At 43.3% G+C, this 15,305-nt stretch overlaps 2 protein-coding genes and 1 long non-coding RNA gene across 4 annotated transcripts in view; 1 reads left to right on the forward strand and 2 right to left on the reverse strand.

The window, feature by feature from the left end:
* The window catches only part of RETREG1 (reticulophagy regulator 1), a 48,427-nt gene extending 43,339 nt beyond the window's left edge, over window positions 1–5,088 (reverse strand). Inside the window, exon 1 of the mRNA XM_083519491.1 lies at window positions 5,069–5,088. Coding sequence (XP_083375617.1) covers window positions 5,069–5,073 — 5 coding nt within the window. The 5' untranslated portion in view covers window positions 5,074–5,088. The remainder of the gene's footprint in view (window positions 1–5,068) is intronic.
* Window positions 82–4,424, forward strand: LOC310714387. Its single transcript, XR_014529673.1, has 2 exons — window positions 82–358; window positions 3,840–4,424. It is a non-coding gene; the product is annotated as an uncharacterized lncRNA (long non-coding RNA).
* Window positions 5,089–6,795: 1,707 nt separating the features above from the next.
* MYO10 (myosin X) overlaps window positions 6,796–15,305 on the reverse strand; it is a 203,916-nt gene continuing 195,406 nt past the window's right edge. For both annotated transcript variants that reach the window (XM_083518955.1, XM_083518956.1), the window contains 4 exons: window positions 13,114–13,234; window positions 10,566–11,021; window positions 8,931–9,122; window positions 6,796–7,858 (listed from right to left, as the gene is read on the reverse strand). In XM_083518955.1, coding sequence (XP_083375081.1) covers window positions 7,748–7,858; window positions 8,931–9,122; window positions 10,566–11,021; window positions 13,114–13,234 — 880 coding nt within the window. In that variant the 3' untranslated portion in view covers window positions 6,796–7,747. The remainder of the gene's footprint in view (window positions 7,859–8,930; window positions 9,123–10,565; window positions 11,022–13,113; window positions 13,235–15,305) is intronic.

Here is a 15,305-nt window from a genome sequence, read left to right on the forward strand (position 1 = left end):
GCTCGCACGCCCCGCCTTCTCGGCTGCCGCAGACCAACCAGGAGCTTCCGAAGCGGCTGGGCGGCGCCGGCGATTGGAGAGAGAGAGAGAGAGAGAGAGAGAGAGAGAGGCAGCGAGCGCGCAGAAGCCGGCGGGCGAGCGCACGCGCGGTGGCGGGAGTGGGGTGGGGGGGAGGTGAAAGGAGGAGAAGCTGGGCGTGGCGAGGCGGCGCGAGCGGAGTATAAATCTCAAGAGGCGTGGCGCGTGCGCAGTGGGTGAGTGGCGGTTTAGAATGTTGGGAGGCGCCGTTGGGCGTTTGGAAAAACAGAATAAAAGCCGGGGGCGAAGCTGCGCCTCACGCGCTGGAAAGGCGATAAGGGTGGGTGTTTTATGTTTTATACAACTACCTTTCTGGAAAATGCTTTCGGTGCTTTATAAGTTCCCCTTTAGAGGGAGAAAAGGAGTCGCTGAGGGAAATGTACGATTCCATTATTATTATTACTATTAAGCTTTATAAAAAAATTCCTTCCAGTAGCACCTTAAAGACCAACTAAGTTAGTTCTTGGTATGAGCTTTCGTGTGCATGCACACTTCTTCAGATACACAGATATTAAGCTTTATGTATTTGTTTATTTATTTATACCTTGCTTTTTTCCCTGACAGGGACTCAGAATGGCTTACAGATAAAAATATAAACAGCTACATACCCTCCAGCATTTCTCTGATGAAAATAGGGATGTGCTATTTTATATATATATATATATATATATATATATATATATATATATATATATAGCATTTTTTTAAAAAAAATGCTTTTCCATAATTCTAATTTTATTATTTATACCCCATCCATCTGACAGGGTTGCCCCAGCCGCTCTGGGCAGCTTCAGTCAAGGTACCACGGTACAGTCAAACCTCGGAACTGGAACGCAATCCGTTCTGGAAGGACATTTGACTTCCGAAATGTTCCAAGTTCTGAGGCGCGGCTTCCAATTGGTTCTTGAACTCATTGGAAGTCGCGTTGGATGTTCATTTTCCGAGGAGCGTTAAAAAACCGAAGCATTTTCGACGTTTGGGAATCGAAACATTCGGCAATGGAGCGGTTTGAGAACTGAGGTTTGACTGTACAGTGGTACCTTGGTTTTCAAACTTAATCCGTTCCAGAGGTCTGTTCCAAAACCAAAGCATTCCAAAACCAAGGTGCGCTTTCCCATAGAAAGGAATGCAAAACGGATTAATCCATTCCAGACTTTAAAAAATAATCCCCGAAACAGCAATTTAACATGGATTTTACTATCTAAAGAGACCATTGATCCATAAAATGAAAGCAATAATCAATGTACTGTACTATAAAATAAATAAGACAGTATTGTACTGTAGATGATAAAAATTCAAAAAATAATACCGTATTTTTCGCACCATAGGACGCACTTTTTCCCTCCTAAAAAGCAAGGGAAAATGTGTGTGCGTCCTATGGAGCGAATGCAGGGGGGAGGCAGGCGGGAAAAGCACACAAGCTCCGTGCGCTCTTGCGGGCTTTTCCACAGGAGGGAGAAGGGACTGACTGGCCGCATCAGTCCCTTCTCCTACCTCCCAGAAAAGCCAGGAGAAGCCGCGATCTATTTAAAGGGGTTGCGTGGCTTCAGCGGGCTTTTGCGAGAGGTGAGGGAATCCCCCCCACCTCCCAGGAAAGCCAGAAGAAGCTGTGCAGCCCTTTTAAAGTGCGCACGGCTTCTGCCGGTTTTGTGGGAGGTGGGGGAATTCCCCCACTTGCCAGAAAAGCCAGGAGAAGCCACAATCTCTTTAAAGGGGATGCGTGGCTTCTGCGGGCTTTTGCGAGAGGTGAGGGAATCCCCCCACCTCCCAGGAAAGCCCTGCACAGCGTCTCCCAGCAAGGAGAGGCTGCACGGGGCTAAAGGGGAAGCCAAAACAGTGAGCGGGATCCATCCCGCCCCCTGCCTTGGCTTGCTCCATAGCTGCGCGCAACCCCTCCGGCAAGGAGAGGCTGCACGGGGCTATGGAGTCTTTAGCCCTGCGCAGCGTCTCCCGGCAAGGAGAGGCTGCACGGGGCTAAAGGGGAAGCCAAAACAGCGAGCGGGCTGCCTTGGCGTCTTCCATAGCTGCACGCAACCCCTCTGGCAGGGAGAGTGTGCGCAGCCTGTACGCTGCTCTTTGGGGCTGGGGGGGGGGAAGATTTTTTTTCTTGATTTCCCCCCCTAAAAACTGGGTGTGCCCTATGGTCCAGTGCGCCCTATGGTGCGAAAAATACGGTAATTCTTATCTGCACTGATGATACTCACTGTTTGGATGGGGGGCTTTTATCCATTTCTCAAGAGGCATGTCACACAATCAATCAGTCAATCAATCAGTAGCTGAACTGGGTTCCACACAGTCACAAAAACAAATTAACCAAAAAGCCTCAAAAACAAAAACACAAAATAAATAGCAAAAACAAAAGCACCAAATTTAATTTGTCCCGGAAGTCCATTTGACTTCCAAATGTTCGAAAACCAAGGCACAGCTTCTGATTGGTGCAGGTGCCCCGGAAACAATAGCTGACAACCACATTGAATGTTTGGCTTTTGAAAAACGTTAGAAAACCAGAAAACGTACTTCTGGGTTTTTGGCATTTAGGAACCAAGGCGTTTGAGTACAAGGTACCACTGTATATAAAAAACAATACAATGCCTTCAGATAACTTCTCAAGGTTGTATAGTTATTTACCTCCTTGGCTTGGTGGTCACATAACTCCATACCCACCAACATTTCTCCAGTGAAAATAGGTAAGTCCTAAGGGAAAGCGGGACATTCAAATCAGAAACTGGGGCAGCTTCTGTAAATCCAGGACTGTCCCTGGGTCTGCAGCTAAGTGTTTAATTTCAGATCAGTTTTGTAAACCTCCTTAAAAACTACTCATAGAGGCTGTCAGGCATGCTGGAGGCATGCACCATACAGTGGTACCTCTGGTTACGTACTTAATTCATTCCGGAGCTCCGTTCTTAACCTGAAACTGTTCTTAACCTGAAGCACCACTTTAGCTAATGGGGCCTCCCGCTGCTGCCATGCCGCCACTGCGCGATTTCTGTTCTCATCCGGAAGCAAAGTTCTTAACCCGAGGTATTATTTCTGGGTTAGCAGAGTCTGTAACCTGAAGCATATGTAACCCAAGGTACCACTGTATAAGTGTTTTTCAGCAAAGGTTAGTAAAAGAGAAAGGTTCCTTCCCCACTGCTTGTTAAGAAGCAAGTATGGATAAATTCCCTTTTCTGTCTGATCAGTGAAGAAAAAAGGGCTCATTCTCCTCCACCCCTTCTTATTACTATTGAAGGGAATAATAAGGTGAAGGGGCAGCAGAAGGCATTTTGCCCAGGCCCTCTTAAACCTGGTGGTGCCACTTTTGTCCTTGAAACTGTCTCAGATGAGTGATCTTGTTTTGCCTCTGTTAATCTAACTCTGTTTACAAGGTCGGTTATTTTAAACAACGTTCCAAACTAAGCAAAATAAATACAGTGGTGCCTCGCAAGACGAAAAGAATCCGTTCTGTGATTCTCTTCGTCTAGCGGTTTTTTCGTCTTGCGAAGCAAGCCCATTGAAGGATTAGCGCTATTAGCGGCTTTTAGCGGCTTATCTGCTGATCGGATCAGCTGATTAGCGGCTTAGAAAAAGGGGGGAGGGGAAAAAACCAGCAGGAACTCGCAAGACTTTGTCGTCTTGCGAAGCAAGCCCATAGGAAATTCGTTTTGCGAAGCACTTCCAAAATGGAACACTCTTTCGTCTAGCGAGTTTTCCGTCTTGTGAGGCATTCGTCTTGCGGGGCACCACTGTAATGGTGTTTTGTTGTTTTTTTAAATGGTCAGACCCGAGGAATGGAAGAAGCTCGAAAAGTTGGGAGCTGGAGGACCCTGAGGAGGACCCTACCCCAGGATGGGAGAAGTAGAATCAGGACCCAGGTAGGTGCCTGATTCTTGGGACTGGTCCTGTGGCCTGGAGGATGGCGATCAGGATCCAAGGAGTGTGGTCCCTCCAACATTAGACAGCCCTACCCTAACACCTATTGCCATGGAGGTGCTCCAGTGCCTCTTCCTGCCAGTGAGGCACCTTCCCTTTGTGAGGTTACAGAGAGTAAGACTAATACTGGGCGAGCGCCAAGTCCACCTCTGTCTCTATGGAGATGACAACACCGTTGAAAACAAACCTTGTGGAGTTAACCCACTCAAAGGAGTGCCTGTTTACTTACTTGGTCTTGTGACTCCGGCCACTTACTGTGCAAATACAGTTGTGTCCACCTCAAGTCTTCTAAAGGAAGGTGCAGGGGCAAGTTGATCGTTGTTTCAATGTCTTAGCATGCACTGAACCTCTTCTGTACCAGCTGAACCATATACTCTGTTGTTTGCCTTATGTACCAATCTGATTTGAGCATTAAAGCCTTTGGCAGAACTACAGCTGGGAGCTGAGAGTTCTTCATCCAGTAGTGAGGGCTAGGGCAGTTTGAATTTCCAAGCTCACCATCATTTTGATGGGTTCTCTTTCAGCCACATGGACATTCTGGAATGCTGAGACCAGGATTAGAGGAGAAGCAGTAGAATATTCAGAACCAACAGTTACTGGCAGTTACTCAAAACTTTCTCTGTGGATTATTTACTTAGTCCATTTATATCCCATCTTTCTTCCATCACAGAATTAAAGACAGCATATGTATGGGTTCACCAGGCAGTCTCCTATTCATGTGCTGATTGATTCAGACCCCCTTAGCTTTAGCAAGATAGATTGGGTTGTACTAAAGCTGTGGGACAAATTCTGAATGTTTCTTTTGAACAGTTCCTCCGAATCTTCATCTGATAAAAATGAGGACATTTTGGACTCTTTAAGACTCCTTTTAAAGTAGTCTGAAATATCAATTCAATAAAGTACTGAAAAGTTTTAAATAGACTAGTCAATTTCCAGTTCTTCCTTTTTCTAGTCTCCTTTTTCTTCCTTTTTCTAGTCTCCTCAATTAGCAGTCAGAATGAACTAAATCACACTAATTCCCACTCATAACCATTCTCACACTCCACACATTACTTCCCCTGTTGTCTTGTTTGCTTACCTCATTTCCCATCTTCTGTAGCTCCATTGTCTGTATTATATAGTATTAGATATTTGTCTATCCCCAAGGCTCTGTACACTTTGTACCTGAAGGTGGACTATTTGCAACTTCCTTCTCTGTCTTTGGTCACATGCTGGAGGTCACCTGGACAGACCTGCAAATTCAGTCACAACTTGGCATATCCTACTTTCAAAGTGAACCTAGTGGGCTGTGCAGCATCCTTGAAGATTCCTCTGTCTCTATGGAGACCAGAACCCTAACATTGTGACATTAAAAGAGGCAGGATCCCTTAAAAGGCACAGCTCCTTTGGCGTAGGGAGGCGTGTTCTGTGCAGATAAAGTGCTGTTGGAAAATGGAATCTTGGCTGAAAGTGGAGAGAGTTTTCAGGTTCCTTTTTTAAAGTAGTCTGAAATATCAACCCAATAAACGACTCAAAGTTTTAAATAGACTAGTAAATCTCCAGGTCTTCCTTTGCACTTCATCCTGATAATGCACAACCAGCAGTACTGCATATATTGTCCTACTCTTCCCCCTAACAAAACATTAGATAGTGTCTTTGCTGAGCTTCATGAGAGCTCATGTCTTGCTTTTTTTCTTCCTTTGGACAGCACTTACTTTTCCTCCCTTCTGAACCAACCTAAACGGGCCTCTTCACGGGTCAGGATGGAGGACTGTGATTTGGTCCAGCCTTCTGGAGGTTGTGACCAGTGGAGTTAGATCATAGCTGCAGCACCCAAAACGTCAAACTGATGAAAGCTGGCAACAGCAAGACTACATGCATTCAATTCCCTCCCTGTTTGCATATGTAGAAAAGGATCAATCTTAAACCCAGTAGCTTCAGCATAGGTATGACACCAGTTGTTTCAGTGACACATGCAGATGCTGTTTTAAGGGCACAGAGGAATTGGACTGATACACAGCATAGCTACTTGGGAGTTGAAATTAGACCAATCACAAGGTAAGGAGGAATGAATAACCTAGGACCATGGGGTGTCCCCCCCACTGTTGCCAGATTTCTGTAGCAAGCAGGTGCATTCCCCAAGGTCCTTGAAAGCCCCTATGATTAAAGAATTGCAGTGCCTTTGGGCTCCCTAGTGAAGACGCTTTGCACTTTTCCAGACAGGTTTAAGGAGCTGTTTTCTGTCTTGGATGTTTTGCTAGTGGTTCTGACAGTGAAGGTGTGCTTCACGGTGCTTTTTGAATTTGATATTTCATGTAATTGTATTATTTGAGTTGTAGACTTTGTCCTGTTCAACTAGGTTTTGTAATAAACTCTGTTTTTGATGCTCATTGTGGTGCACCTTGAAAAAGCAGCATATAAATACAATGCACAGAGATTTGAAGCTTCAGTGTCTGCCTTCTCTCTCTCAGTTATGAATTCAGTCTAAAATAATGGTTGCCCTGTAGATTTTGCAAATCAAACATAATTAGAAGAATGCACTTGTAAGGGCAATGGCAGCTTGTTATTCCATAGTACATAGAGCCTATGAAGAATATGTGTGAAATACCCTATAGGTTGTGGATAGTTTTCTCTCCTCCTCAAATCTGGCAATTTAGCCTATTTTAGTACTTTCCAGTTTTCTGCTGCCATTCAATTAGCACACAGAAAAAATTGAGAGGGGCATGCACAACATTAAGTAAGATATCATAATTTTTCTGTTTAATTTCTTTTATAGTATGTTCTGCATTTGGCAAGTTCCAAGTAGCATACCACAAGACCACAATATTAATATTTTAAAAGAAATGTTTAATATCTTAAGAAACCCAACTGTATAAACTGAAGACATATGATTGAATATTGCGCGGATAATGGCAATTCTGTATTAAGGGCAGTCTATAAATATAGTGTCTTTCAAACTACACGTTATGTATAATACAGCAGAGGTACAGAAATGCAGGTGTGTTACACACAGATGTAACAAAGAATGAAAAATTATCTAGAAGAAAATACAAAAATTATGAAAACCCCAAATTTGTTAATAAAACTGGCTTATAAAGAAACTCAGCATTTGGGACAACTATAGCTCTGGACTATTAAAATGTACAGAAAGACTGTTTACACCATTGCACATTATTATTCCCTTTTACTTTTAAAATATTGTGAAACGTGGAATAAAATTAGAGTTGACCCGAGTCATATGCATGCACACATATGAAAAAAAAAGGGGGGGGAATCCAGCATTATTATTAAAGTCCCTACGGGAAGCCGCCTGCAGCATTCCAACAAAGATGCTCTCTTTCCCTCCTCATGTAAGAACCAGCCAGTTAGTTAGTGCAAGATGGCTGCAAATTAAGGAGAAGCTAATTCAAAGTGGTTTATTACAAAACACAACCCCTCTGATAATCACAAATAAATGCAAGTTGGTTTTAAAACATTTTAAGGCACTTCTCACTGCTCAGAAAGCAGTGCATTAAGTTAAGGCATACATTATGTTATCTAGAGGTAACAAAGCTTTAGAAGGCTTGAAGCATGCTAGCCAACAAGTTTATGGGACTATGCAAGTGGCTGTTATTATTTCTAAGCTCGTTGAACACCACGTGTTGAATAAAGATTCTCCTAGAATCACGGTTTTGATTGTAGCCTGAGAGGTGCCTCCAATCACCATTTTTTGAGAAACTCAACGGGTTGGCGGTGATATGTTCCAACGGGACAAAACAAGAAGTTTCTCTCTCTGGTTTCACCTGGAGCTGCCTTGACTTCCGTGACTACTCACTGATCGAGAGGTGCTATAACGTTTTTTCACAATCATGCTGATGTAGGCTTTCATCAGTTTGGCAATGTCAACAACCTACCAAGACAATAACAATGCAAAACCAGTTAATGCACACTTCAGGCAATGGTCTTTGGTGTTGTGAAGAGCATATTTATGAGATTTTTACCTCCCGGCAGTGTGATGTGGTATACTCTATGAAAAGTTGGTACCCTGTTTCTTTTAGATTAGCGCTAATTTTATAAATTGTCACAGAAAAAATCAGCTTGGCTGTAACGCAGCCTATCGTTACAGCATACAATTTGTTGAAATCAGCAAACCTTTTGGTAGTCAATGAAAACAGTGTGGCAAAGGTAACTCTACCCAGCAAGCTATAAAATTGAATGGCCAATAGTCACATGACTAGAATTTACAAAACTGTATGTACACCTCTAAAAAATTTTAACCAAATGTTGGCAGGGCTGGTAGTCTACTAAGAAAATTAGGCTGGCAATTTTTGTGTGAAAACCTATACTATTGGGTGAAATTTATGAAGACCGTCCAGCTGTCTTTAAATAGCTAAACTAAATACAATTTGCCAATGTTTATCTTTTATTTTGAAGAAAAACTTTACACTTCCAGCCTCGACCTATATAAGATTACTTGGAGGTAAGTCTCACTGAGATTTGCTCCCAAATAAGAATACAATTCTAGAATACAATTCTAATCCCATTTACCTGGTAGTAAACCCCACTGATTTTAATAGGACTTACTTCAGAGTAGACCTGAGTAGATTCAGTGGGACTTCAGCAACATTACTCTGTATGGAACTGTAACCCACAGAGCTCAAGATCGCCGATTTGAAAATCCTACAGAACTTCACTTTTGAAGAAGAGCAAAGGTGCACACAAGCCTAACTCAAGTTTCCTATTGCCTTAGTCTAATGCATGCTTACCAGGAAGCAAGTCCCACTGAGTTCAATGGAGCTTAATCCCAAATAAACATGTGTAGGATTGCAGTTGAATATTTTAATCCTGATGTGAAATTGTGCAGGCGAAAGAATCATGGAAGGCTTTCTATTTCTGAATACTGGCATAGTGGATTCGGTTTATTCATCCTGCTTATTTTAAAAACAAGGAAAACAGAACTGAATGACTAGTTCCTTTCTTACCTCAAGTGTTCCAAAAAGCAGCTCTCTCTCATCCACAACAATCTTGTAGACATTAGCAAGAGGAGCACCAAAGGAGAGGATGTGCTCATACTGAAATATTTCTAAAGGCCTTCCCTCTCCGCGTTTGTAGACAGAAACTGCATCAGCGCTGACACCCAACCAAAGTTCTTGAGGGAAGCCCCCTTCTTTACACTGGGGAAAAATAATGTCAAGGTGAATGGTAGAAAACAAATGATGATTCCAAAAATGCAATTTAAAATTATACATTTTTATAGTATTTCTTTTAGCATACATTGCCCTTTTCTCGCTGAACGTGTTTAGTGAGGTAAATTATTCTGGGAGTAATCTGCCTGAGCCTACACAATTATTTCCATTGTCAGAGGAGAGATCTGAACATGTTTCAAAGGACTAAATTAAACACTCACCTTTGGGCCACAACTGGTTTAGAAAGGATGTGCAATTAACTATTGCAGACTATTCTCCTCTTATAATTTCCTGCACTTGTACATATGAAGTCTGATTCCTTGTACAGACAAATCTAAGCCTAAATTATGCCAGACATTTACCTACTAATGTTAATCCACAAAAGACATATCAAATGCTTGAACTGTGTGGGGAAATGCGGCCCTTAAGATGGGTAGTAGCTGAGTGGATGGGTAAGCTGTTCCTCAGATTTATATACACACACACTGTTTTACTGTTCAGTTTCCTGGCCTCTTAAGCACAGCAGCCGTTGCCAATTCCTCAGTGTAAAATAGATAATCTGGGATGTGGGTGCAGATTAAAGTAGGGTCTGATGATGTCACAAATGTTCAGTTCCTTAAAGCAGGGGAGGAGCTGGCATTTTCTTATGCAGTTCCCAAGGCAGAAGGGGGAATTGGGTGTGTGCAGGCTCGCAGGTGAAATTCCACAGCCGTAACACTTTTCTCAGGTTCTAATCAAAACCTAGACAGCCTCTTAAAAAGCAGAGACATCACCTTGCCAACAAAAATCTGTATAGTTAAAGCTATGGTTTTCCCAGTAGTGATGTATGGAAGGGAGGGCTGAACCATAGAGAAGTCTGATCGCCGAAGAATTGATGCTTTTGAATTATGGTGCTGGGGGAGACTCTTGGGAGTCTCATGGACTGCAAGAAGATCAAACCTATCCGTTCTGAAGGAAATCAGCCCTGAGTGCTCACTGGAAGGACAGATCGTGAAGCTGAGGCTCCAATACTTTGGCAACCTCATGAGAAGAGAAGACTCCCTGGAAAAGACCCTGATGTTGGGAAAGATTGAGGGCACAAGGAGAAAGGGACGACAGAGGACAAGATGGTTGGACAGTGTTTTCGAAGCTATGAGCATGAGTTTGACCAAACTGTGGGAGGCAGTGGAAGACAGAAGTGACTGGCGTGCTCTGGTCCAATGGGGTCATGAAGAGTCTAACATGACTAAACAACAACAAATCAAAACCTACATACCCTCACCTGTAAAATATTCAGCAGGAGAAGGCAGACAAATTTGCAAACCCATAGAACGTGACCATACAAGATGTGTTACTATGTGTTATACTACAAATTGTTTAGCTGTATTTATTTTTTTATTTAGTCTTATGATTTTGCTGTCAGCAACGCCCGTGGAATTTTGGTATACTCACCTCTACGTCAAAGAGTGTGGACCCATAGCCAGGCCACTCCTTAATCAAACTCATGTACTTGATCATTGCTTGCTCTTGGTTCATTCCTTGCAGTTTTTTCCATTTATCAATCACATTAGTCCTGGCTGCGAAGATTTCCTCTTTGACCCACATATCAAGCATCTGATCCTCTTCCATCTTCTGCCTGCTGATGGAACTGCTGCGGAAACTCCTCCTCAGGGTTCCTTCTAGAAAATTGGCCCGCTTCCTCTCTATCCTCTCCGCAGCGGTAAATGTTTTAGTGGACTGGATAATACGGGACGTGAGCCTCTGCAGTGGGTAGACTTCTTCCATTTCTGGCATAGCGGTACTGGATGAAGTGTAGTCTCCTTGTAGGTATTGGAGCCGCAAGGCAGCAAGGACCTGGAGGGCTTCTTCAGGAGCTGGATAATGTCCTCTAATCACTGCTTCATGTGCCTAATGGGAAAAAGGAAAACAAGACGTTTACAGGCATGCAGCAGAACATTCTGAATCCTAAATTTGCTGCTGTAGCGTAGTGGTAATAAAACTGAACTGTGCACCAAGAAGGCTCTAGTTTCAATCTTGTTTCACCCATAATCTCGCTGCGTGGCCTTGGTCAAGCCACTACTTCTCAGCCTCAGTGCTCCCCCCACAAAAATACACTCCAGAACAAGGAAGGTAATATTTGCCTTGCATAGCTTTTATAGAGATTAAAACAAAGTAACATGTGAGATGCTTTGCAGGCTTTAAAATAGTACAGTGAAACCTCAGTTGCTGAATGCTTTGGAAGCTGAACAATTTGGAACCCAAACGCCAACAAACCGGAAGCGAATGCTTCCGTTTTCAAACGATTTTTGGAAGAAGAACGGCTTCCTTGGCGCGTTTTTCATTTTTTCCCATTGTCTTTGTGGCCAGCCCATTGATCCTCAGTTTTCGAACTTTTCGGAAGATGGAACAGTCTTCCGGAATGAATTAAGGTCAAAAACTGAGATTCCACTATATACAAGTATTATTTATGTACATTATACGTTTTTGCTGCTTGAAAAAGCAGGAAATACATATGAACAAGCTTCTTCCACTGGGGTACCTTTGGCAAAGCATAAAGAGTGCTTAAATGAAGAGAACCGCCAGAGGGCACCCCAGGCAGCATCTTCTCCAGGGAACGAAGAAACTTATAAATACTTGCAAGCCTAAAGTTGGCTTTGGTATTGTTGCATTATAAAGGGTTCAGTATTATTTAATTGACCATAAGTACATGTGCAATTGTTTGATACAGATGTGACAAAGGAAAATGAATAAAACTCAAATGACAAAAAAGTTGCAGACATAATTGCAAAATATTCAGCCTACCAAGTTTTATGATAGGTCATGCAAGGCTTTTGGGGGAAATTGTTACTAATCCATGAATGTCTCATGAAATAAAAACATTTTTACTTTAGGTTCTGATGGTGATTGGCTGTTCTCAACTTTATATGGCAGGAGTCCTGTGAGGTTGTTTGGATATAACTCCTCCAGAAGATACAGTGACAGGAAAATTGATGTAGCTACTTGCTACAAGTAATTCTCATGAAAAGTTACAAAACGCATGGAACATATATAGCCATTTTAAAAAGGTAAAGGGACCCCTCACCATTAGGTCCAGTCGTGACCGAATCTGGGGTTGCAGTGCTCATCTCACTTTATTGGCCGAGAGAGCCGGCGTACAGCTTCCGGGCCATGTGGCCAGCATGACTAAGCCGCTTCTGGCGAACCAGAGCAGTGCACGGAAACGCCGTTTACCTTCCCGCTGGAGCGGTACCTATTTATCTACTTGCACTGTGTGCTTTTGAACTGCTTGGTTGGCAGGAGCAGGGACTGAGCAATGGGAGCTCACACCGTCGCGGGGATTCGAACTGCTGACCTTCTGATCGGCAAGTCCTAGGCTCTGTGGTTTAACCCGCAGCGCCACCCGCGTCCCTAAACCCATTTTACTGATGGGCAAATGACGTGGGATATAGGGGACAATACAGTACATTAACTATGGAAAATGCAGTGATAGCTTTGAAAGGATATTAGACAAATCTATGAGGATAGAGGCTATACATAGCTACTAGTCATGATGACTATATGCTGCCTCCTGCATCAGAGGCACCTTGCCTCCAAATATCAGTTGCGCAGCAACAATGGCAGGAGAACAGGGCCTTTGCTCCTGTGCCCTGCTTATGGGCATCTCACAGGCATCTGATTGGTTGCTGTGGGAAAATGGACACTGAACAAGATCAGATGCAGCAGGGCTCTTAATTTCTAGTGATGTAACAATCACGGCTTGCGAAACATGGCTGAGGAAGTCAGGAATGAGCACCACCGGGCTCCCCTCTCTCCTTGCTGATCTGCCTCAATCCAGGTCCATTTAAACCAGGAGTTCCTTGTTACGTAGGTAGGTGTCAATCACAGCACTTTGCCTCTTTGATTTGAATGGAGTCTCTCTTCCTCTCCCTCTCCCTCTGTGTGTGTACCTCACATCACTTACTCTTCCCCAAAATGTAACAACCTTATTTCCACTCCGTACCTGCTCAAACATGAATGCAAATTCCACACTATCTTTTGGCACATGCTCCGTGTCCAGGAAGCAGTAGAGCTTGAAGTAAAATTTCCACGCTGTATTCTCACCTTCTGCAGCAGCACCAAGCCTGGGAAAACACAAATACACGGCATTTTGAGTACAAATAATCAAATATAAACTGACAATAAAATCTAAAAGCTGTATTTAAGATGAGAGTTGAAACTTTTGCTATGTGGAACATGTGGATTTGGTAATCAGGATCTTAATCTATAGCTCAAATATCAACTTCCATGAACACCAGTTTATATATTCAGCAAAATCAAATAGTCATATGTTACTGATAGGGTTCAGGCTGTAGAGTTGGAGTTGCATGTTTGAATGTAACCTCATGTGTGTACACTAGCCTATCAGATTACAAAAAATGTATAAACTCTGTCCCACTTTATGATGCAGGTGCTCAAGAACAAGCAGGATTCAGGCATATTTAGTGGAACTGCAAAACTAAAGGGATCTTTTAGATTAAAATGATTAGGAAAACTACAAATTGCAAACTAGAGACAGATCCTTTGGTTATTCTATTAGGAAAATTAAGGAGGAGGAAGTACTCCCCCCCCCAAAAAAAGACAAAATAATGGTGGCAAATACTTTAGCTGCAGCAAGAATGGTAATGTCCAAATATGGGAAGGGGGGAGAGACTACAAAATAATGAGAACAGGTTATTTGACACAGGAGTCTAATGTTTAAAATATTGCATTATTGTTATTATTATTATTTTAAAAAAGCTCTGGTGAGGATCCTTAGACAAACAACAACAAACACACCCCAGTGGCAACCTCCCACTCAAGCACATACCAGCCAAAGAACTGCATTTTGCAAAAAATGAAACACCGAGAATTGGGAGGATCAGGGAGCCTCTGCTGGGGCCAAAGGATGTACCGTATTTTTCGCTCTATAACACGCAGATTTTTTCTCCTAAAAAGGAAGGGGAAATGTCTGTGCGTGTTATGCAGCGAATGTGTGGTCCCTGGAGCCGAAAAATAAGGCAAAAATCAAACCGCGCTTCAGGGAGAAGGGAAGCCTGAAGAGAGGAAGTGGCAGCTTCCCTGCATTCTGCCTCAGGGTCTTACTGCCCACCCTGCTCTGTTTCGTTGCTGTGTTTGCTCAAACGGAACAAAGAGCAGGGAAAGCCCCTCCCCTCCAGGCAAGTAGAGAGGAAAGCAGAGCGTCGCTCTATCCTGTCCCTGCTCCGGAGGGAACAATGTTTGTGAAGGGAAGAGAGATTACAGGTTCGGCTTAAAATTCTGATTTGACTTCCTGCTTTTTGTTTTTGGAGACACACAGCATTCAAATATGCTTTCTTCCATTTAAAAGGATGAAATCCTTAAACAGTGGCTGGCTTGTGTGGGTGGGTGGGGGAAAACTTTTGCCTTCCTTTCCTCACGTTATAGCCCTCTCCTGCATTCTTAGCCTTCTGTGTTTTTCCTTCCCTCCCCACTTAAAATGTGGTTACAAAGCATGGATCCACATGGATCCTCAGGATCTTTGCATTGGGTCACCCCAAATTCACCATCAGAGCACACAGCATGTCCATGGCTACAGCCTGTCCCCCCCCAAAAAAAATCACACACCCATTGTTGCCTGGGGCTGCAATGGTGCAAAAACGTGGTTACAAAGCATGGATCCACAGGGATCCTCAGGATCTTTGCATTGGGTCAGCCAAAATTCACCATCAGAGCACATAGCATGTCCATGGCTACAGCCTGTCCCCCCCCCAAAAAAATCACGCACCCACTGTTGCCTGGGGCTGCAATGGTGCAAAAACGTGGTTACAAAGCATGGATCCACAGGGATTCTCAGGATTTTTGCATTGGGTCACCCCAAATTCACCATCAGATCACATGTCTGTGGCCACAGCATGAATCACAAAAATGATACGTCCACTGTTTCATTCAGAATATTTTTTCCCTTGTTTTCCTCCTCTAAAAACGATGTGCGTGTTATGGTCAGGTGCGTGTTATAGAGCGAAAAATACGGTATATGAGAGCACTGTGCTGCCTATGGGTATCATTGTTGGGGATGCCAACTCTAATGTTAGTTTTCCATCTGTAGGCAGGTTTTTGTTTCTTTAATAAGCCTATGACATCTAGCATTATGGAGCTGGCTCAGAGCAACTGGTGGACAAGTGAGCAAGATCATGG

The sequence above is a fragment of the Podarcis liolepis genome (assembly GCF_965112155.1).
Source record: "Podarcis liolepis genome assembly, chromosome: 8".
Taxonomy (NCBI): domain Eukaryota; kingdom Metazoa; phylum Chordata; class Lepidosauria; order Squamata; family Lacertidae; genus Podarcis; species Podarcis liolepis.